We start from the raw sequence: 23,625 nt of genomic DNA on the forward strand, positions 1-23,625 counted from the left end.
TAATTAATATTCTTGTACATAAAAAATATGCTAACTCAGTATGGGTCATTCAGTGGCGAGAAGCAGCCACATAACAGTAGTGGTAATATATATAAAACTCAGCTGAAGACGAATTATTGTTATACTTACACGCCTGGTTGGAGTCACTTTCTCACTAGCAGGCTGATTACACATACTGGATTCTCATATAAGGTATAAGACAACAGCATTGAGTGAACTTCCTTCGCTCTCTCACTCGCTAGTACTCTGATTTATATGGTATCTCCCTACATTACTGCTCTTGCACTCTATACATATAAATATTGCTGGAGGGAATATACGGGTACTCGTATTGTGGTAGTTTGTTCCTTGCCTGGAGACTTGATTTATACGAAGGTTCTAATAGGATGGCATCACAGCCAGCACATCTGTGACATGAGTGTATCAGCCGTCACCAACCGTGATGCTACTGTCCAGTAATGCAGAGGATTTTAATCTGCGGGGAATGGAATTTTAAGCTAGGATTTCAATCTAGAGAATTAAGAACTACAGATGCTGAAAAAATAAATACATCGTCTTTAGAAACGTATGATTTTCATTATGAGTGTGAAACTTCTTAAATTATTTTGCTTTCGTGGTCACTTGTTAATATAATACAGTTAAAATTATCCCCTTAAGTTCCCTTCCGTGGCTGCACAGGTCCAGATGTCTTGATTACTCTAGATAATCCTTTGAGAACTGGCGGATGGTAGGCCAACAGATTTCTCCACATTTTACCTCCAAATGCAGCTTCATTCTCTTCATAACAAACAAGGAAATTATATTTTACATGAATTAACGCTCAGTAGCCAGTTTACACCGACATAAAGGCTCTGAATCTCCCAAGTGAAGAGAGTAATGCACTCATTGTTAATAGTTTTGCCAAGGAAGAAAAGAAACTCCAACCAAAAGCTTGTCATGGAGGAAGGTAACTACCTGCCCAGCACTACTGAGGATAGAGATGACATCACCATTTTTAACAACATTATAGAAATAGAGCTCACTACTGAAATGTCTGAAGTCACCTTCCAAAAAAAGGAGGCAGAATCAGGGCGAGGGCCAGCAACGACAACCAGTTTGTCTTGCTGAGTCTGGCTCGCGGCCTCTGTTAGGAACTCGGTTCACACGGTTGTTCTGGAGGAGTCGTTCCTACAGAGGAACCAGGAAAGGACGTTGCTGCCTTCACAATTCTAATAAATGTTGGGTATATGGAAGAGAATGAGCAGAGTAGAAGCGCAGGAAAAAAGAAAAGTGGGGTTACCAGATGACTAAAAAAAAAAAATAAATGACAGCCTGTCACTAGTCTCTATACATCAACCAACGTGACGAGCAGTTCCAACCTTCTTGGCTGGAACTAGCAGTACTCGGCTAGTAATGGGCGAGGACGAACCGTAAAGAATATCGAAAGTAATACTTCTGCTGCCAGACAGTTACCAGATGAACCAAACATTGGTACACTGGTGCATCAAAAGTTCCATCTGATGGTCCAGTCTCTTTAAATGCTGTGGACCACCTCAGCACTACATCTAGTAGGAGAACAAGGATAATAACAGACAAGAACTCCTTCCATAGTCTCCGGAGCAAAATTTAACTTACGGGGGGAAATTCTGTTAGACAAATAAAGGAGACGGAGTGCTGGGTTCACGTTCAGGCAATAATTCTCAAACTTTTCTATATAGTACGGTGACCCGACGTTAGGGACAGAAATGTGTAGTTGACGGAGATTGTAAGAGACAGTCAACAGTTAGCAGCGTCGTGTTGTTTATATTACGGAGTTTATTTCATTGTTTTATTCATTAGTATTGTTATGAACGTAAGCAGCAGACATTTATTTTATTTCCGAGTCGATATCTATTGATATTGCTTTAGCTTCACAAATAATTGCCATTTTGTCTTTCAGAATCAATATTTTTTCAAATGCCGATAAATTTTGTTGGCATACCTACATCAAACAAAAAAAAAGTGATAATAGGCTGGTAGAGAACAACCGCCCAGGGAGGTACTACCGTCCAGTCATAACATTGTTAAACAGAAGTTTTTTAAATATTTGCACTTTCGCTGGATTGCCGGTCTTTTCTGTTTCATAAACACATAACATGACAGGCAAACCTTACAAACTTTTACTAACACGCACAATACACTCGAGTGTGTTAACTGAAAAGAGCCAGTAAACTAAGGAATATCAGGGACTTTCTGACTTAGGCTAGACGTTCATTGTGGAGAAGAGTCAGGCTCCTGAGGAATATCAGGGATCTTACTAGCTTGGGTTAGACGTTCATTGTGGAGAAGAGTCAGGCTCCTGAGGAATATCAGGGACCATACTAGCTTGGGTTAGACGTTCATTGTGGAGAAGAGTCAGGCTTCTGAGGAATGTCAGGGACCTTACTAACTTGGGTTAGACGTTCATTGTGGAGAAGAGTCAGGCTTCTGAGGAATGTCAGGGACCTTACTAACTTGGGTTAGACGTTCATTGTGGAGAAGAGTCAGGCTTCTGAGGGATGTCAGGGACCTTACTAACTTGGGTTAGACGTTCATTGTGGAGAAGAGTCAGGCTCCTGAGGAATGCCAGGAACCTTACTAACTTAGGTTAGGCGTTCATTGTGGAGAAGAGTCAGACTCTTGAGGAATGTCAGGGACCTTACTAACTTAGGTTAGACGTTCATTGTGGAGAAGAGTCAGGCTTCTGAGGAATGTCAGGGACCTTACTAACTTGGGTTAGACGTTCACTGTGGAGAAGAGTCAGGCTTCTGAGGAATGTCAGGGACCTTACTAACTTGGGTTAGACGTTCATTGTGGAGAAGAGTCAGGCTTCTGAGGAATGTCAGGGACCTTACTAACTTGGGTTAGACGTTCATTGTGGAGAAGAGTCAGGCTCCTGAGGAATGTCAGGGACCTTACTAACTTGGGTTAGACGTTCATTGTGGAGAAGAGTCAGGCTTCTGAGGAATGTCAGGGACCTTACTAACCTAGGTTAGACGTTCATTGTGGAGAAGAGTCAGGCTTCTGAGGAATGTCAGGGACCTTACTAACTTGGGTTAGACGTTCATTGTGGAGAAGAGTCAGGCTCCTGAGGAATGTCAGGGACCTTACTAACTTAGGTTAGACGTTCATTGTGGAGAAGAGTCAGGCTTCTGAGGAATGTCAGGGTCCTTGCTAACTTAGGTTAGACGTTCATTGTGGAGAAGAGTCAGGCTTCTGAGGAATGTCAGGGACGTTACTAACATGAGTTAGACGTTCACTGTGGAGAAGAGTCAGGCTCCTGAGGAATATCAGGGACCTTACTAACTTGGGTTAGACGTTCATTGTGGAGAAGAGTCAGGCTTCTGAGGAATGTCAGGGACCTTACAAAACTTGGGTTAGACGTTCATTGTGGAGAAGAGTCAGGCTCCTGAGGAATGTCAGGGACCTTACTAACTTGGGTTAGACGTTCATTGTGGAGAAGAGTCAGGCTTCTGAGGAATGTCAGGGACCTTACTAACTTGGGTTAGACGTTCATTGTGGAGAAGAGTCAGGCTTCTGAGGAATGTCAGGGACCTTATTAATTTAGGTTAGACGTTCATTGTGGAGAAGAGTCAGGCTTCTGAGGAATGTCAGGGACCTTACTAACTTGGGTTAGACGTTCATTGTGGAGAAGAGTCAGGCTCCTGAGGAATGTCAGGAACCTTACTAACTTAGGTTAGACGTTCATTGTGGAGAAGAGTCAGGCTCCTGAGGAATGTCAGGGACCTTACTAACTTGGGTTAGACGTTCATTGTGGAGAAGACTCAGGCTCCTGAGGAATGTCAGGGACCTTACTAACCTAGGTTAGACGTTCATTGTGGAGAAGAGTCAGGCTTCTGAGGAATGTCAGGGACCTTACTAACTTGGGTTAGACGTTCATTGTGGAGAAGAGTCAGGCTCCTGAGGAATGTCAGGGACCTTACTAACTTGGGTTAGACGTTCATTGTGGAGAAGAGTCAGGCTTCTGAGGAATGTCAGGGACCTTGCTAACTTAGGTTAGACGTTCATTGTGGAGAAGAGTCAGGCTTCTGAGGAATGTCAGGGACCTTACTAACTTGGGTTAGACGTTCATTGTGGAGAAGAGTCAGGCTCCTGAGGAATGTCAGGGACCTTACTAACTTAGGTTAGATGTTCATTGTGGAGAAGAGTCAGGCTTCTGAGGAATGTCAGGGACCTTACTAACTTGGGTTAGACGTTCATTGTGGAGAAGAGTCAGGCTCCTGAGGAATGTCAGGGACCTTGCTAACTTGGGTTAGACGTTCATTGTGGAGAAGAGTCAGGCTTCTGAGGAATGTCAGGGACCTTACTAACTTAGGTTAGACGTTCATTGTGGAGAAGAGTCAGGCTCCCGAGGAATGTCAGGGACCTTACTAACTTGGGTTAGACGTTCATTGTGGAGAAGAGTCAGGCTTCTGAGGAATGTCAGGGACCTTACTAACTTAGGTTAGACGTTCATTGTGGAGAAGAGTCAGGCTCCTGAGGAATGTCAGGGACCTTACTAACTTAGGTTAGACGTTCATTGTGGAGACAAGCCAGGCTCCTGAAGAATGTCAAGAACCTTACTGACTTAGACGTTCATTGTGGAGAAGAGTCAAGCTCTTGAGGAACGTCAGGGAGCTCAGAACCTCAAAATGTCTGTACATTTTAGCAGATATTATCTGCAGGTAGTTTTTCAAGGTTTCCAGACATCTTGAGTAAGCTCAAGACCGTCTAGCAGACATCCAATACCAGCAGGGGCAGCATCAAGGTCAGCAAGCACCAAAGATACCAACAGGGGCAGCACTAAGGTCAGTAGACATCCAAGACAGCAGCAGGGGTAGCACCAAGGTCGGCAGACACCCAAGATACCAGCAGGTGCTGCACCAAGGTCGGCAGACACCCAACACAGCAGCAGGGGCAGCACCAAGATCAGCAGACACCCAAGATAGCAGCAGCGGCAGTAACAAGGTCGGCAGACACCCATGACAGCAGTAGGGGCATCACCATGGTCGGCAGGCAGTCAGAACAGCAGCAGGGACAGCACCAAGGGCAGCAGGCACCCAAGACAGCAACAGGGACAGCACCAAGGTCAGCAGATACCTGAGACAGGCAGCAGAAGCAGCAGACACCAGAGACAACAGCAGGGCCAGCAGACATCAGAGACAGGTAGCAGGAACAGAAGATGCCAGAGACAGTAGGAGAGACAGCAGTGACAGTAGTGGACAGTAGAAGGCAGCAGACAGCAGAGGTGGAGTGAGTGGGCAGTGTGAGGCTGGAGGTAGGGCAGGTGTCCCTCAACATGACTCATAGACCGGTCAGTGCATAAACACCATCTTGTGAGTATAAACTTTCAACACGCAACTCCAACACGCAACCGAACGCTATTGGCGATGTTAACTTCATCCTGGGCTGTTTCAGTACCTTAAAGTGTTTCAATACACAGGTACTACTGGTGATGTCAACTTTATCCTAAAGTGTTTCGGTACACAGGTACCACTGGTGATATCAACTTTATCCTAGTGTTTCAATACACAAGTATACCTACTCGAAGTTGCTTGCATTTAAACGGATTAAACGGGAAGAAATAGAAAATACCAAGGAGACCGAGGACTCAGGAATCAAAAAGAACCAGGAAAACCCTCAAGAATTTGGGTCTTATAATTGCAAGTAATATGGTACGAAAACCTTACGGGGAACCAAGATAATAGAGATAGACCTATAAAGACCCAAGATGGAAAAGGAGAACAGAAAAATGGAAAAGATCAAAGGTTACAAAAAAGATTAGTGAAAAAAATGAGATACGACATAGAAGATTCCTAGACCATGTAGAATAATTTGAGAAGATCTAGGAGGATCTAGAAGGATCTAAGAGGATCTGGGGAAATCTAGAAGGATTTGAGAGGATCTAGGAGGATCAAAGACTACACAAGATCCTTGCTATACTGCTTTCTTCACAGCAAAACGAAACCGAAATCTATTCTCAGGCAGTAAATAAGTGGCTGAGAATTAGCAGATTGTCGTAGATGACATTATAGAGGGTGTTAGTATATCATAAATAAAACTGAAATTTGAAAGTAACTGAGGAAGGATAGCAGCTTCTCTTAGAACGTTAACTGAATTGTGTCAGAAACAACCTCGTGGGAGAGGAAACGACATAGGGCTTGGGAAGTCGTAGGACGACCCGGCATCACCAGAGGTAACTCGAAAGGATGAAAGATCTAAAATGATACAGGACACAAAAAACCAACAGGAAACAGGAGAACCCGAGGGAAAGTGAAACAAGACCAGAGAACCCTGCAGAAAGTGAAACAAGACCAGAGAACCCGGGAGGAAGTGAAAGAAGACCGGAGAACCCGGGAGGAAGTGAAACAAGATCAGTGAACCCGGGAGGAAGTGAAACAAGATCGGAGAATCCGGAAGGAAGTGAAACAAGACCAGAGAACCCGGGAGGAAGTGAAACAAGACCAGAGAACCCGGGAGGAAGTGAAACAAGACCAGAGAACCCGGGAGGAAGTGAAACAAGACCAGAGAACCTGGGAGGAAGTGAAACAAGACCGGAGAATCCGGAAGGAAGTGAAACAAGACCAGAGAGCCCGGGAAGAAGTATGCGAGACAGGATAGCCCAGGAGAAACTGAGAGGACAAAAGGAGAATGAGAACGACAAAGGACTCGGGAAAAGCGAAGACGACTCGAAAAAAAAAAACGAAATGACAGGGGAGGATCCGGGAGTAACTGAGACGAAACAGGAGGATCCGAGAGGAGTTGCAGAGATGTGTGCGTGTGGCTGGGACTAAGATTACCGAGAAAACCAGCACAACGACAAGCGAGGTCACACACGTCACTAGATGATGACCTGCAGCAGCACCTGCTCTGCAGGTGTGTGTGTGTGTGTGTGTGAGAGAGAGAGAGAGAGAGAGAGAGAGAGAGAGTGTGTACTCACCTAATTGTGGTTGCAGGGGTCGAGACTCAGTGTGTGTGTGTGTGTGTGTATACTCACCTAATTGTGGTTGCAGGGGTCGATACTCAGCTCCTGGCCCCGCCTCTTCACTGAAAGCTACTAGGTCCTCTCTTTCCTTGCTCCATGAGCTATATCATACCTCGTCTTAAAGCTATATATGGTTCCTGCCTCCTCTACATCACTTGCTAGACTATTCCACTTCCTGACAACTCTGTGACTGAAGAAATACTTCCTAACATCTCTCTGACTCATCAGAGTCTTCAACTTCCAAGTGTGTGTGTGCGTGTGTGTGTGTGCGCGCGCATACTCACCTATTTGTGGTTGCAGGGTTCGATTCACAGCCCCTGGCCGGACTTCTTCGCTGGTCGCCAATAGGTCACTGCTTCCCTCCTCCATGAGATTTATCGTACCTCTTCTTAAAGCTATGTATGGATCCTACCTCCACTACATCACTCTCCTGATCGTTCCACTTTCTGACAACTCTGTGACTGAAGAAATACTTCCTAATATCCCTGTGACTCATCTGAGTCTTCAAATTCCAGTTGTGACCCCTTGTTACTGTGTCCCATCTCTGGAACATTCTGTCCCTATCCACCTTGTCAGTTCCTCTCAGTATTTTATATGTCGTTATTATGTCCTCCCTATCCCTCATGTCCTCCAGTGTCGTCAGGTAGATTTACGTTAACCTCTCCTCGTAGGACATTTCCCTTAGCTCCGGGACTAATCCTGTTGCAAACCTTTGCACTTTCTCTAATTTCTTGATGTGTGTGTGTGTGTGTGTGTTAGTTACCATTTTTGTCCTAGGCACATGTCGATGTGTATGTGTGTGTGTGTGTTAGTTACCATTTGTCCTAGGCACATGTCGATTAGACACTAGGCCTGTTGTATGCGCGTGTGTGTGTGTACTCACCTAATTGTACTCACCTAATTGTGGTTGCAGGGGTCGAGACTCAGCTCCTGGCCCCGCCTCTTCACTAATCGCTACTGGGTCCTCTCTCTGCTTCTTGAGCTTTGTCATACCTCTTCTTAAAACTATGTATGGTTCCTGCCTGTGTGTGTGTGTGTGTGTGTGTGTGTGTGTGTGTGTGTGTGTGTGTGTGTGTGTGTGTGTGTGTGTGTATGTGAGTGTGTGTATTGTGTTGGCTTTGACACACACATGTTACAGGAATTCTTGAAGTTAGTAAAGGGTTTTTAATCCAAGTAACTGGAGCTACCCTCTCATTCCTGGCATCAAACCTGACAGCCTTGTATTCCCCTCGGGCACTGCATGACCCCTAAACATTTATCACTCTCCCCTGAAGGCAATAATAAAGTGTACATTGTATGTAACATTAATTACTCTTGGCTTAGTATTGTGTACAAACTAATTAATTTGATAATGGAAGCTGACGAAGTTATTCGTTTTATTTCTCGATTAGTTAATTACAATGGCAAGTATAAAAATAAATATTTTATATATGATTGTGTGGGTGAAATGTTGTGGTACAAGGTGAAGTATTGTGGTACAAGGTGAGGTATTGTGGTACAAGGTGAAGTATTGTGGTACAAGGTGAAGTATTGTGGTACAAGGTGAAGTATTGTGGTACAAGGTGAAGTATTGTGGTACAAGGTGAGGTATTGTGGTACAAGGTGAAGTATTGTGGTACAAGGTGAAGTATTGTGGTACAAGGTGAGGTATTGTGGTACAAGGTGAAGTATTGTGGTACAAGGTGAGGTATTGTGGTACAAGGTGAAGTATTGCGGTACAAGGTGAAGTATTGTGGTACAAGGTGAAGTATTGTGGTACAAGGTGAGGTATTGTGGTAAAAGGTGAAGTATTGTGGTACAAGGTGAGGTATTGTGGTACAAGGTGAAGTATTGTGGTACAAGGTGAGGTATTGTGGTACAAGGTGAAGTATTGTGGTACAAGGTGAAGTATTGTGGTACAAGGTGAAGTATTGTGGTACAAGGTGAGGTATTGTGGTACAAGGTGAAGTATTGTGGTACAAGGTGAGGTATTGTGGTACAAGGTGAAGTATTGTGGTACAAGGTGAGGTATTGTGGTACAAGGTGAAGTATTGTGGTACAAGGTGAGGTATTGTGGTACAAGGTGAAGTATTGTGGTACAAGGTGAGGTATTGTGGTACAAGGTGAGGTATTGTGGTACAAGGTGAGGTATTGTGGTACAAGGTGAAGTATTGTGGTGCAAGGTGAGGTATTGTGGTACAAGGTGAAGTATTGTGGTACAAGGTGAGGTATTGTGGTACAAGGTGAAGTATTGTGGTACAAGGTGAAGTATTGTGGTACAAGGTGAAGTATTGTGGTACAAGGTGAGGTATTGTGGTACAAGGTGAGGTATTGTGGTACAAGGTGAAGTATTGTGGTACAAGGTGAGGTATTGTGGTACAAGGTGAGGTATTGTGGTACAAGGTGAGGTATTGTGGTACAAGGTGAGGTATTGTGGTACAAGGTGAGGTATTGTGGTACAAGGTGAGGTATTGTGGTACAAGGTGAGGAATTGTGGTACAAGGTGAGGTATTGTGGTACAAGGTGAGGTATTGTGGTACAAGGTGAGGTATTGTGGTACAAGGTGAGGTATTGTGGTACAAGGTGAAGTATTGTGGTACAAGGTGAGGTATTGTGGTACAAGGTGAGGTATTGTGGTACAAGGTGAGGTATTGTGGTACAAGGTGAGGTATTGTGGTACAAGGTGAGGAATTGTGGTACAAGGTGAGGTATTGTGGTACAAGGTGAGGTATTGTGGTACAAGGTGAGGTATTGTGGTACAAGGTGAAGTATTGTGGTACAAGGTGAGGTATTCAATTCAATTCAATTCAATTCAAAGTTTATTCTCTATAAAGATTACAATGTTGAATTTACAGAATTTGGTTGTTGTGTGGTTTACATGTAGTTAAATAATGACTACAGAGTGTACCACTAGAACGCCTAGCATGGCTAGGCATTTCGGGCAGACTTAATTTGTAATATTTTAAAATAAAGAATTAAACTATGAGGTGAGTTGGTATTATGGCTAAGTGACTAAATACTAGTTTGTGAGTTTAGCAATGTGAGTGCTTTTGTTTTGGCACAGTACATAGTTTCAGTATTGGAGTATCATAGGATTCATTATTTTAAGATTGAGATTAATATTTCTGTTTATGGTCAAATGGGTGAGTGAGTGTAAGTGTGAACCACCAGGTGGTATTCCTGTAGTTAGTTGATGGGGTGTATCAGGGAGATAAGATGTTTTCTAATGGTAGTTTTGAAGGTGATGAATGTGTCTGCAGTTCTAGAGTTCTCAGGTAGGGTGTTCCAGATTTTAGGGCCTTTGACATACATTGAATTTTTGTAAAGGTTTAGTCGGACATGGGGAATGTCGTAGAGATGTTTGTGTCTGGTGTTATGCCTGTGGGTTCTGTCACAACTATCAAGAAAGCGTTTTAGGTCAAGGTTGATATTGGAGTTTAAGGTCCTGTAGATGTAGATTGCACAGTAGTAAGTGTGGATGTACTGAACAGGGAGTAAGTTTAGATCTATGAAGAGTGGGGGGGTGTGTTGCCAGGGATGGGATTTAGTGATTATTCTTACTGCAGCTTTTTGTTGGGTTATTATTGGCTTTAGGTGTGTTGCTGCAGTTGATCCCCAAGCACAAATAGCATAGGTGAGGTATGGATAAATAAGTGAGTGGTATAGTGTGAGAAGGGCATTTTGCGGCACGTAGTATCGTATCTTGGAGAGGATCCCAACTGTTTGGGATACTTTTTTGGTTATGTGTTGGTATTGTGGTACAAGGTGAAGTATTGTGGTACAAGGTGAGGTATTGTGGTACAAGGTGAGGTATTGTGGTACAAAGTGAGGTATTGTGGTACAAGGTGAGGTAATGTGGTACAAGGTGAGGTATTGTGGTACAAGGTGAGGTATTGTGGTACAAGGTGAAGTATTGTGGTACAAGGTGAGGTATTGTGGTACAAGGTGAGGTATTGTGGTACAAGGTGAAGTGTTGTGGTACAAGGTGAAGTGTTGTGGTACAAGGTGAGGTGTTGTGGTACAAGGTGAAGTGTTGTGGTACAAGGTGAGGTGTTGTGGTAGAAGGTAAAGTGTTGTGGTACAAGGTGAAGTGTTGTAGTACAAGGTGAAGTGTTGTGGTACAAGGTGAAGTGTTGTGGTACAAGGTGAATTGTTTGGTACAAGGTGAAATGTTGTGGTACAAGGTGAAGTGTTGTGGTTCAAGGTGAGGTGTTGTGGTACAAGGTGAAGTGTTATGGTACAAGGTGAGGTATTGTGGTACAATGTGAGGTATTGTGGCACAAGGTGAAGTGTTGCGGTACAAGGTGAGATGTTGTGGTACAAGGTGAAGTGTTGTGTTGTGGTACAAGGTGAGGTGTTGTGGAACAAGGTGAGGTGTGGTACAAGGTGAGATGTTGTGGTACAAGGTGAGGCATTGTGGTACAAGGTGAAGTGTTGTGGTACAAGGTGAAGTGCTGTGGTACAAGGTGAAGTGTTGTGGTACAAGGTGAGGTGTTGTGGTACAAGGTGAAGTGTTGTGGTACAAGGTGAAGTGTTGTGGTACAAGGTGAGGTGTTGTGGTACAAGGTGAAGTGTTGTGGTACAAGGTGAGGTGTTGTGGTACAAGGTGAAGCGTTGTGGTACAAGGTGAAGTGTTGTGGTACAAGGTGAAGTGTTGTGGTACAAGGTGAAGTATTATGGTACAAGGTGAAGTGTTGTGGTACAAGGTGAGGTGTAGTGGTACGAGGTGAGGTGTTGTGGTACAAAGTGAGGTGTTGTGGTACAAGGTGAGGTGTTGTGGTACAAAGTGAGGTGTTGTGGTACAAGGTCAGGTGTTGTGGTACAAGGGCAGGTGTTGTGGTGCAAGGTGAGATGTTGTGGTACAAGGTGAGGTGTTGTGGTACAAGGTGAGTTGTGGTACAAGGTGAAGTGTAGTGGTACGAGGTGAGGTGTTATGGTACAAAGTGAGGTGTTGTGGTACAAGGTGAGGTGTTGTGGTACAAAGTGAGGTGTTGTGGTACAAGGTGAGGTGTTGTGGTACAAAGTGAGGTGTTGTGGTACAAGGTGAGGTGTTATGGTACAAAGTGAGGTGTTGTGGTACAAGGTGAAGTGTTCTAGTACAAGGCGAGGTGTTGTGGTACAAAGTGAGGTGTTGTGGTACAAAGTGAGGTGTTGTGGTACAAGGTGAGGTGTTGTAGTACAAAGTGAGGTGCTGTGGTACAAGGTGAGGTCATCTGGTACAAGGGCAGGTGTTGTGGTACAAGTTGAAGTATTCTGGTACAAGGTGAGGTTTTGTGGTACAAGGTGAAGTGTTGTGGTACAAGGTGAGGTGTGGTACAAGGTGAGATGTTGTGGTACAAGGTGAGATATTGTGGTACAAGGTGAGGTATTGTGGTACAAGGTGAAGTGTTGTGGTACAAGGTGAAGTGTTGTGGTACAAGGTGAAGTGTTGTGGTACAAGGTGAAGTGTTGTGGTACAAGGTGAAGTGTTGTGGTACAAGGTGAAGTGTTGTGGTACAAGTCGAGGTGTTGTTGTACAAGGTGAAGTGTTGTGGTACAAGGTGAGGTGTTGTGGTACAAGGTGAAGCGTTGTGGTACAAGGTGAAGTGTTGTGGTACAAGGTGAAGTGTTGTGGTACAAGGTGAGGTGTTGTGGTACAAGGTGAAGTGTTGTGGTACAAGGTGAGGTGTTGTGGTGCAAGGTGAAGTGTTGCGGTACAAGGTGAGATGTTGTGGTACAAGGTGAGGTGTTGTGGTACAAGGTGAAGTGTTGTGGTACAAGGTGAGGTGTTGTGGTACAAGGTGAGATATTGTGGTACAAGGTGAAGTGTTGTGGTACAAGGTGAGGTGTTGTGGTACAAGGTGAGGTGTTGTGGTACAAGATGAGGTGTTGTGATACAAGGTGAGTTGTGGTACAAGATGAGGTGTGGTGGTACGAGGTGAGGTATTATGGTACAAATCGAGGTGTTGTGGTACAAGGTGATGTGTTGTGGTACAAGTTGAGGTGTTGTGGTACAATGTGAGGTGTTGTGGTACAAGGTGAGGTGTAGTGGTACGAGGTGAGGTGTTGTGGTACAAAGTGAAGTGTTGTGGTACAAGGTGAGGTGTTGTGGTACAAAGTGAGGTGTTGTGGTACAAGGTCAGGTGTTGTGGTACAAGGGCAGGTGTTGTAGTACAAAGTGAGGTGTTTTGGTACAAGGTGAGGTCATCTGGTACAAGGGCAGGTGTTGTGGTACAAGTTGAAGTGTTCTGGTACAAGGTGAGGTGTTGTGGTACAAAGTGAGGTGTTGTGGTACAAGGTGAGGTGTTGTAGTACAAAGTGAGGTGTTGTGGTACAAGGTGAGGTCATCTGGTACAAGGGCAGATGTTGTGGTACAAGGTGAGGTCATCTGGTACAAGGGCAGGTGTTGTGGTACAAGTTGAAGTGTTCTGGTACAAGGTGAGGTGTTGTGGTACAAAGTGAGGTGTGGTACAAAGTGAGGTGTTGTGGTACAAGGTGAGGTGTTGTGGTACAAAGTGAGGTGTTGTGGTACAAAGTGAGGTGTTGTGGTACAAAGTGAGGTGTTGTTGTACAAAGTGAGGTGTTGTGGTACAAGGTGAGGTGTTGTAGTACAAAGTGAGGTGTTGTGGTACAAGGTGAGGTCATCTGGTACAAGGGCAGGTGTTGTGGTACAAGTTGAAGTGTTCTGGTACAAAGTGAGGTGTTGTGGTACAAAGTGAGGTGGTGTGGTACAAGGTGAGGTGTTGTAGTACAAAGTGAGGTGTTGTGGTACAAGGTGAGGTGTTCTGGTACAAGGGCAAGTGTTGTGGTACAAGGTGAGGTGTTGTAGTACAAGGTGAGGTGTTGTGGTACAAGGTGAGGTGTTGTGGTTAAAGGTGAGGTGTTGTGGTACGAGGTGAGGTGTTGTGGTACAATGTACTAATTTTGTGGCAACTTGGTGGATGCACAGTGAGAGAAGATAATGTATCACGTTCATTTGTTTCAATCAGACCATCATGTACACGGGTTGGTGTGTCTGTCTGTCTGTGTGTGGGGGGGGGGGGGCGTCAGTATAATAAACCACGTTTCGTCTCACACTCCGGAGGTTCAGCGTTTCATTTGTTCACCGGAACATGAGAAGTCAGACTTGTTCACTGTTTCATGAACCTTTTTGGGGATTATGAAAACTTTTCTCGGCTCACAACATTCTAGTTTAATATTTTTTTTCGTATTGTCAAAAAAATATTGGTGTAGTTAATAATTTGCTGACTCGAACCGTAAAAAAAAAGCAGACGACATTTCTCACAGCAAAATTCTTTCTGTTACATGTCCAGTGATGGATTCGAGTCTTGAGTAAGCATGTGAACTCAGAGTTTGAACGGTAGAGTCTACAGTATTCCTCAGGTAGTGGCCACCTTCACCCACAACAACAGCTTGTGTCTCGTGTTATTGGGTGGGATTCTTGGGGTAATTTCTTTCTATTCTAGAAGACACAGCATTCTTGAAGTTAAAATATTCTTGCCTTGGTGTATCCGGTTTACTCATAGACCAGCGCTTATGTCCTGCAGCAGTTCAAGCTCCTAGAACAGAAAGGAGATGTGTTTCCTTGTGGTAAACTAGACACGAGTACTTCGGTCAGTCTCTTACTGCTGATGATTGGTCTCTGCTCCACTTGGACTGTCAGGTAGGTACATTGATGTTAGATGCTACTTAAGTTATTCGTTTTTTTTTGCACGACTGGTATTCATACTCAGCGTTGGTCTCACTACTATTCCTGGTATCCTGGGGTAACTGATATGAACTCTAGAGTCGGTAGGGCTTCCTTTTCCAGGAAAATGAAAGGGAGGAAGGTATTCCAGATTAAGAGGTAAGCAAGCCACCAATATACACTTTAACGCATTTTTAAACAAAATTGGATATATCAGCAGTGTGCTGCTATCCAATTTTTGGATTGTTACACAGTGGGGGAAGAAAAGCTGGCTAAATTTCCCTGTCATATTCCATCACACGGGATACATCAGTATTGATATCCGTCAGCCTGAGTTGGGTACTTTAGTAGGGCAGTGAGGATATCCCCCAGTATTCCAATGAAGGTTCATCAGCTACTACAGCTTCGAAAATTTGGTTTCAGAAGAGCTTGAGTTACCATCACTTTGGAATTACCATCTTTTAACAATGGCATATCCAGTACACAGGAGAAATAAGAATTGAATGTGTGTATCACAGATCGGAGGTAACAGAAATTATGGATAAATAGCGGTATCTGTTTTCTGAAGTGTTGTCTTGTAATTGAGATAGTGTGTATCTCAGCACGAGCTAAATAAAATACATGCACTTTTCACAGACACTTTATTTTGCAAAGTTTCGCTCAAGAGTGAGTTTTTAGTCATGTTTGAGAAAAACTTCGTGTGATGACTTGTTCTGCTCTGTATTTTTGTTCGGCCCATTTCAGCCTTCCAGCCATATATACAACATACTCTTATATTTATTAGGGGGAAGGGGGTTATCGTGGGATGGGAGTTTTTCGTAAAGTGGTAAACAGCGTCGTTGTCATTTATTCCCATGAACATGTGTGCCTGAGCAACTTTGCATCATGTGGAAGCTCCTCCCGTTTTAAAATGCTGTTTAACATGAACTTCCTCGTTCTGCCAGAGTGTGTGTGTGTGTGTGTGTGTGTGTGTGTGTGTGTGTGGTGAAGAGGCGGGGCCAGGAGTTACGTCTTGACACCTGCAACCACAAATAGGTAAGTATACACAGTGGATGTCCATAAACTGAGAGCTTACTCTAATTCTTATTTTAGGGATTAAAGAATGACTATTGTTGTTTGGTCAACAGGTTGCCTTAATGACTGGTATAATCAATAGTATTTAAAGCCCTTTAATCAACCATCCTTGTGCCAGCGTGGTTAAGTACGTGGTTGCCACGGAGAAGCTGCTTTAAAGACTTTCCGTGCTGTCCATGGGTCTTGAAGCTGAAAGTACTCCACACGGACCACCAGGTCAGATCATTGAGGCTTCTCGCTGGTTTTAAGTGTTTCCAGCCTCTGTGGTTGTTCTGGTACAGTCTCATTCCTGATGCTGGGAGAGTTTTGAAAGATTTGTGCTCAGGGTAAAGCGGTAACTCTCCTTCCGGATTGACTGAATTTTGTCGCCGACGTGGCTAGTTGATTGTGGACCGTACTATAATCCTCCTGTGGACGGTAGCGCAAGAGCACGTGGACACCCAAAATTCCTAGGAACTAGGACCCAGCAGGTTTACAGAAGTGCATCTGGATTTATATCTACAGTTCGCTCATCTGTAGGTAAGAATCCCACCCAATAACACGAGACACCAGCTGTTGTTGTGGGTGAAGGTGGTCACTACCTGAGGAATACTGTATACTACCGTTCAAACTCTGAGTTCACATGGTTACCCAAGACTCGAATCCATCACTGGACATATAATGGAAGGAATTTTTGCTGTGAGAAATGTCTTCTGCTTTTTTTTTTTCTTTACGGTTCGAGTTGGCAAATTATTAAGTACACCAATATTTTTTTGACAAATACGAAAAAAAAATTAAACGGATTCTTATTTTCATTAAGATATCTTGACATACCACATTATTATACTATGTCTATATTCCTCTATAAGTAGACAATACAGCACATAATTATCAAGATAGTGAACATGGGGATGACTACATATTGTGCATTTGGTTTGATCATTTGTGTGTCTACCAAACTGAGGTATGGCACTCTACACCGGGATCAGTGTCACTGGAAGATGGGTTGCACACCCACTGAGGTCAGTAGGGGTGAAACCCACATCCTGGAAGTGGGCTAACCTCCCCATCCTGGGACTTGTCTGAGAACGTAGCAAGTTTTATATTTTTTGCATAAATGTACGAGAGTTCCTCTTTCATCTAATTTATTAAATTCATTTCCTCATTAGGGAAGGGAGGTGCCATTATGGAGGGAAAGGGAGGTATGAAAAGGAGGGGGGGAGGAAAGCCTCTCCTCAGTCACTTGTTCCCGAGAACACCCCCCTCAAGGAAGGTTCCTTGATGTTGGTGAGGGGCTCTTGATTTAGAGAATTGGATCTGTGCTCCAGTTCCCCGAATTAAGCCTGAATGCCTTCCACATCCCCCCCCCCAGGCGCTGTATAATCCTCCGGGTTTAGCGCTTCCCCCTTGATTATAATAATAATAATAATCCCGAGAACACTGTCGTGGCCGCAACTGTGGTTCGGCCAGGGCATCATTTCTTTGCACAGAATGAATGCGACTCTGACTTGTAATTTAGTCTCCTGCAGCCCCCTTGCTTAAACAGGCATGACATCGGTCACCTTTCAGGTTCCTGGAAGTCTTCTCGCCCCTAGTAACTTGTTAAAGATATTCCCTGTGTGCGCATGTAGGGCTTCTTTTTCTTCCCTCAGCAGCCCATATACGTGAATATGATCACAGTATAAGACGCATGCAACAGTTAGATAACTTTCACCAAGCTACCGTTGTGTTGTCTGCAACACAACGGCAGCTTGGTAAAACGTTCGTAATAGTTACGTTACTGTTGCACATGTCTTATCAACCCATAGTGTTGCTACCGTTTGCGTGTGCGCGCGAACGTACACAAACTCGACTAAATATGCCGTAGTGGTTGAATCATAGCTCCTGGCCCTGCATCTTATTTCTGATTAAAAGCACCGAAACACTGAAAAGGTATTTCCTAACGTCCTGTGACACGCCTGCTGCCTTCTACGTTCAGTCGCATCTTCAAAGCTCTGCCCCACCCCCCTATCCAACCTATCTAATCTTTTTAGTCTTTGCTGTATGACCCTTGTAGGTTTAGCGTTTCTTTATAATCATTTTAGTATTTTGTACGTTGTGATCATGGCTCAGTGCTCGTCGATCCCAGTGTTTAGTTTTTCTTATAGTCCTTCAGTCTAGTATCAGTTACTGTGTTAAAGTTTAGGTCTTTGAGTTGTGTGTTGGTCTGTCCTCGTACTACGCTGTTTATGGAGTGTTCTGTTAGTTATGATGCCAAGGCATTGGCTTAAGCCGGTGGGAGAATTGGACCTGCCTCGCATAGGCCAGTAGGCCTGTTGCAGTATTCCTTCTTTGTTATTATATGGAACACTTGCTCCTGGTGTCTGCTGCTTCTGGTGTCTTCTGCCCCAACAGTTGTCCCAGACGACTGTTCCCCCAATGGAAATAAGTCGCTCTAATTTTTTGGGAGTTATCCTACGTTCTTTACAAATATGTTGCTATGTATGATAATGTTGCTATGTATGATAATGTAACTGTGTATACTCGAATAAACTTACTAGCTGTCTGTTGCCCCTACTGATACGCTACCGCAGGGGTCGGAGAACTGGGGTAAATTACCTCAAATAGGGTAAAAATGAATATCTCGGGGTTAATGAAGACTCAATAAAACACGTATATAAAATTTCACAAATTTATTATATGATAACCGAGGCAAATTACGATAGTTATTTTTTCAAACAAATAATTTGTAGTTAATTTGTAGGGACAATTTCTTTAGTTGGCAATGATGTAAAACGGGCAAGTGGCTGGCAACAGTGTCAGAAGTGACTCGGCAACCACACATCCCATTGTTGACACACCATCACCTAACTTTTGGCCTAGTGTCCTATCTTCCTATCAATAATAGTCTCTGCTTGCAGTCAATAGAAGTTCATTGTTAGCAGGTTTAAGACTTACGATGACTAATGAGATTTTTATTAATTTTGTCTGTTACTATTTTTTATTTCTTGCAGTTTTTAATTTTATTTTAAGTTTGTGTTTTATTTTTGAAGTTGCTTTATCGCGTATAATACATTTCAGTTTGTATGACTATTCTCCATACAAATGGATTCAGTAAACTATTTTGAATTTGAATACTCCTTGTGTTTTTCCGGATTCTGTGAACTTTCAAGTCTAGTGGGTAATTTCGCTGTACACTAATTAGTTTTGAGGTAATACCCAAAAAAAGTTCGCAGTCCCCTGCGCTGGTGCAAGGGCTGCCGTGTCTGATGACCTCTCTGCTATATCTCTGCTCGTGCTGCTGTTTGTCCTCTTGTCTGCTATGCCTGCTGCTGCTGCCCGGTTTATGGTGTCGCTGTTGTTTTAGTCTCATGGCACTCTGGTGATAAAAAAAAATACCTCAAATTAACACCATTACCTTTATAAAAGTTAATTCGGTGCTGCTTAAATGTCCTTAACTGAGGACTAAACACTAGCATCACAGTGACATGTGCAGCTCCTGTACCTTCCCGGGTACCTATCGTGGGGAAACCTGTTTAATATGGCCCTGAAGACCTAATACCCTTATGTTCTTGTAACCCAGATTTGCATTTCAAAATGGGTTGACATATTCGGTGGTTCTTTAAAAGTCCGTCTACAATTGGAGAGACGTCGAGTCACCTGTGCAGCACCAGTCAAGGCTGGTTTAATTTGTAAAGATTAGCCACTTTTGTGTAAATGCATCCAGAGAGACGCACCTCGGTTTACGTACAACCTCGTGAGTATATGTACCTCATCTTAGTGGTAGGATACAATAAGCATTACAGAGAACACTTCATATTTTCGGATGCAACAGCGTACTGTAGTTCCTACAGTACTGAAGATACATGCGCAGAGAAACTTCCGTTGTAACAGTTTGCGATATGTAGAACTTTTATTGACTAACTTGGGATTTACCTTAAAGAGCTCTACAGAAGAAACGCCGACCCAATGAAAGTTCTACCCATGTCTCTCCTCGATACGGAGGGCGCCCAGGAAGAAGGCTGTGATGACGCCACGTTTAGTGTTGGTATCGTGGTGAGTAGAAGTGAAGTGTGTTGGTTGGTCAGTTTTCTGCTGACTTCAAAACAAAGCTCGTGGTCTTTCCTCTGTCACACATTACAAAGACAAAGTAAACTAGATGCATATCTATAACTGCGTAATCACCAGGAGAGTATCTCATTATTGCATAACTTAGGTTTCCTGTTCCTCGGTGCACGCGAAAATATTAGAGGAGATAATATAAGATAAGATTTCGTTCGGATTTTTAACCCCGGAGGGTTAGCCACCCAGGATAACCCAAGAAAGTCAGTGCGTCATCGAGGACTGTCTAACTTATTTCCATTGGGGTCCTTAATCTTGTCCCCCAGGATGCGACCCACACCAGTCGACTAACACCCAGGTACCTATTTGCTGCTAGGTGAACAGGACAACAGGTGTAAGGAAACGTGTCGAAATGTTTCCACCCGCCGGGAATCGAACCCGGGCCCTCCGTGTGTGAAGCGGGAGCTTTAGCCACCGGGCCACCAGCCACCAGGCCACCGGGCCACCAGCCACCAGGCCACCGGGCGTCATAAGTTACTAGTGTAGTTACGTATTAGTGTTGAAGATTACAAACGAACCAGATTTGGTACACAAGTTATCGCATGAACAATATATCAATTTCTTTAATAAAAAAAAATGCAAATTAGGACATATACAGCCGCAAACCAATTCTAACCATCCACTAAGAAACTCCAACTCTGAAGTCTAACTGAAAAGGAATTTTTTTCTCTCAAAACCAGTATCCTAAAATACTCAAGCCCATTAAGTTTGAAACCTCTCGGAATTTGCATTATCAAGATAGCTACGAAGAATGAAAGTAGTTGACTGAGACGAACATTTTCACATGGCGCTCAACTTCTCAATCGGCAGCTGACTCGGCTTGTATACTGAATTTCCAAGACTCGCTACCCGGCAGGATGGGAACTCTGGGGAAATGTTGTCTTACACCTGCTGTCCTTGTTCACCTAGCAGTAAGTAGGTACCTGGGTGTTAGTCGACTGGTGTGGGTCGCATCCTGGGATAAGTTAATATATCTTAGATAAGGCTGGCCTTTCAAATGGCTTATTTTAACTGTTAAAAAGGCAAATTTGGACTGACAAAGTCTACAATAAATGCCAACTTTTCTCTAAAGTTAGTTTTAAGAACATAAGAACATAAGAAAGGAGGAACACTGCAGCAGGCCTGTTGGCCCATACTAGGCAGGTCCTTTAGAATTCATCCCACTAACAAACATTTGACCAACCCAATTTTCAATGCTACCCAAGAAATAAGCTCTGATGTGCAAGTCCCTCTCAAATCCAACCCTTCCCACTCATGTATTTATCCAACCTAAATTTGAAACTACACAAAGTCCTAGCCTCAATAACCCAACTAGGTAGACTGTTCCACTCATCAACTACCCTATTTCCAAACCAATACTTTCCTATGTCCTTTCTAAATCTAAACTTATCTAATTTAAATCCATTACTGCGGGTTCTCTCTTGGAGAGATATCCTCAAGACCTTGTTAATATCCCCTTTATTAATACCTATCTTCCACTTATACACTTCGATCAGGTCTCCCCTCATTCTTCGTCTAACAAGTGAATGTAACTTAAGAGTCTTCAATCTTTCTTCATAAGGAAGATTTCTAATGCTATGTATTAGTTTAGTCATCCTACGCTGAATGTTTTCTAACGAATTTATGTCCATTCTGTAATATGGAGACCAGAATTGAGCTGCATAATCTAGGTGAGGCCTTACTAATGATGTATAAAGCTGCAGTATGACCTCTGGACTTCTGTTGCTTACACTTCTTGATATAAATCCCAGTAATCTATTTGCCTTATTACGTACACTTAGGCATTGCTGTCTTGGTTTAAGGTTGCTGCTTACCATAACCCCTAAGTCCTTTTCGCAATCTGTATGGCTAAGTTCTACATTATTTAACTTATAAGTGCTAGGGTTATAGACACTCCCGAGCTTCAGAACCTTGCATTTATCCACATTGAACTGCATCTGCCACTTTTCTGACCAAGAGTAGAGTTTGTCTAAATCCTCCTGAAGTTCCCTAACATCTACGTTTGAATCAATTATCCTACCTATCTTCGTGTCATCGGCGAATTTGCTCATATCACTAGCAATTCCTTCATCAAGATCATTGATATATATTATAAACAACAACGGGCCCAAGACTGATCCCTGTGGAACGCCACTTGTTACTGATCCACACTCGGATTTAACCCCATTTATGGACACTCTCTGCTTCCTGTCTGTGAGCCATGACTCGATCCACGAGAGCACCCTCCCCCCAATGCCATGAGCTGCTACTTTCTTCAACAGTCTTTTGTGCGGAACTCTATCAAATGCCTTACTAAAATCTAAGTAAACAATATCAAATTCTTTATCGTGGTCAACAGCCTCAAAAGCTTTACTGAAGAAAGTTAATAAATTAGTTAGACAAGACCGGCCTCTTGTGAATCCATGCTGAGTATCATTAATCAAGCTATGCTTATCGAGATGGCTTCTTATAATCTCAGCTATAATTGACTCTAGCAACTTGCCTACAATTGAGGTCAGGCTTATTGGGCGGTAATTTGACGGTAACGACTTGTCCCCTGTTTTAAAAATAGGAATTACATTAGCCATCTTCCACATATCAGACACTACACCTGTTTGAAGAGATGAAGAGTTTTATCTGCGTTTAAATAATATTAAATAATTGTGTAGATTTACAATGAAATTTACATTTAAGCCAAGATAAGCCAGTAAAGTCGCACTAATTTATTTCTGGTCAAAGGAGACATTCTCCAGTTATTTCGCAAAAAACAACTTTATTAACAAAATTGGCACGCTAAAATTTGCAGAACCTAAAATCAAGGCGACGCTTCCTTTTAAGGACAACGCCAATAGAATCAAGACAGTAGGAAACCACATCAGTGGTGAAAAACTGAAGCCGATCAGCAGTCATTCCAACAATTACGGCACGGATTCCAACAATTACGGCACGGATTCCAACAATTACGGCACGGATTCCAACGATTCCAAATATTTTTTTTTAATATTTAACTATCTAGGTACACTTGCTCGTACACAATAAAGCATAAAGGGAACTGTGCTGGATGTAAGACTCATCAGCCATTAAATACTGAAGACTTTCAAAAGAGGTACAGTGAAATTTATTTAACGTGATTTAACGGGAAAACAAGTTTCACACAATTTTTTCTGAACGTTTGAAATTACGTTTCTGAGTGAGGGTTTTGTAAGTTAATAAGAGTTATTCCAGGATGCTGGTAATGGGTTCAAGAACTGTGCTCGTAGCGCACCTGCCAAGTGTTACAGAAGTGATGACACTTTGAAGCAGACTCAGGGAGACGTTCGAGTTATAAACGAAAATAAAGAAAATTGCAGGAAAAATAATTAGGCAGGTTGTTGAAGGTCCCACTTGGCGGATACCTAAATTATTATTACACATTTAAAGGGGCAGGTATTTTTCTTCATAGGGTCAGGTATTGTACGTTCACAGGTATTGTTCCTTGTATATAAAAAGTTATAAGCGACTAATTACATACACACACCCAGGTAAGAAACTATCAGGTAGTGTGTGATCGCCGGAGGCATCACCAACGCTGACTCGGTTCCATGTTAATACCGACTTCCCTGTTGATGAGTCTCGAGGAGAAGCAAGATTTCTGTGGTTCCTGTGATGAATATATTGCTAGATGGTTCAAGCTACACGCACGGCGCTGGGACCCGGGTGACCAGGCACGGCGCTGGGACCCGGGTGACCAGGCACGGCGCTGGGACCCGGGTGACCAGGCACGGCGCTGGGACCCGGGTGACCAGGCACGGCGCTGGGACCCGGGTGACCAGGCACGGCGCTGGGACCCGGGTGACCAGGCACGGCGCTGGGACCCGGGTGACCA

At 43.4% G+C, this 23,625-nt stretch overlaps 1 protein-coding gene across 3 annotated transcripts in view; it reads left to right on the plus strand.

Moving 5' to 3' along the window:
* LOC128689458 (A disintegrin and metalloproteinase with thrombospondin motifs 16-like) overlaps nucleotides 1-23,625 on the plus strand; it is a 282,538-nt gene that overhangs the window by 2,128 nt on the left and 256,785 nt on the right. Inside the window, exon 1 of one of the 3 annotated variants that reach the window (XM_070086359.1) lies at nucleotides 14,299-14,603. The exons of 1 other annotated variant lie outside the window; for it this stretch is intronic. In XM_070086359.1, coding sequence (XP_069942460.1) covers nucleotides 14,572-14,603 — 32 coding nt within the window. In that variant the 5' untranslated portion in view covers nucleotides 14,299-14,571. Of the gene's footprint in view, nucleotides 1-14,298; nucleotides 14,604-23,625 lie in introns of those variants that run through there. One more of the 3 variants, XM_070086356.1, reaches the window with a different exon arrangement.

This window comes from Cherax quadricarinatus, chromosome 18, assembly GCF_038502225.1.
Source record: "Cherax quadricarinatus isolate ZL_2023a chromosome 18, ASM3850222v1, whole genome shotgun sequence".
NCBI lineage: Eukaryota > Metazoa > Arthropoda > Malacostraca > Decapoda > Parastacidae > Cherax > Cherax quadricarinatus.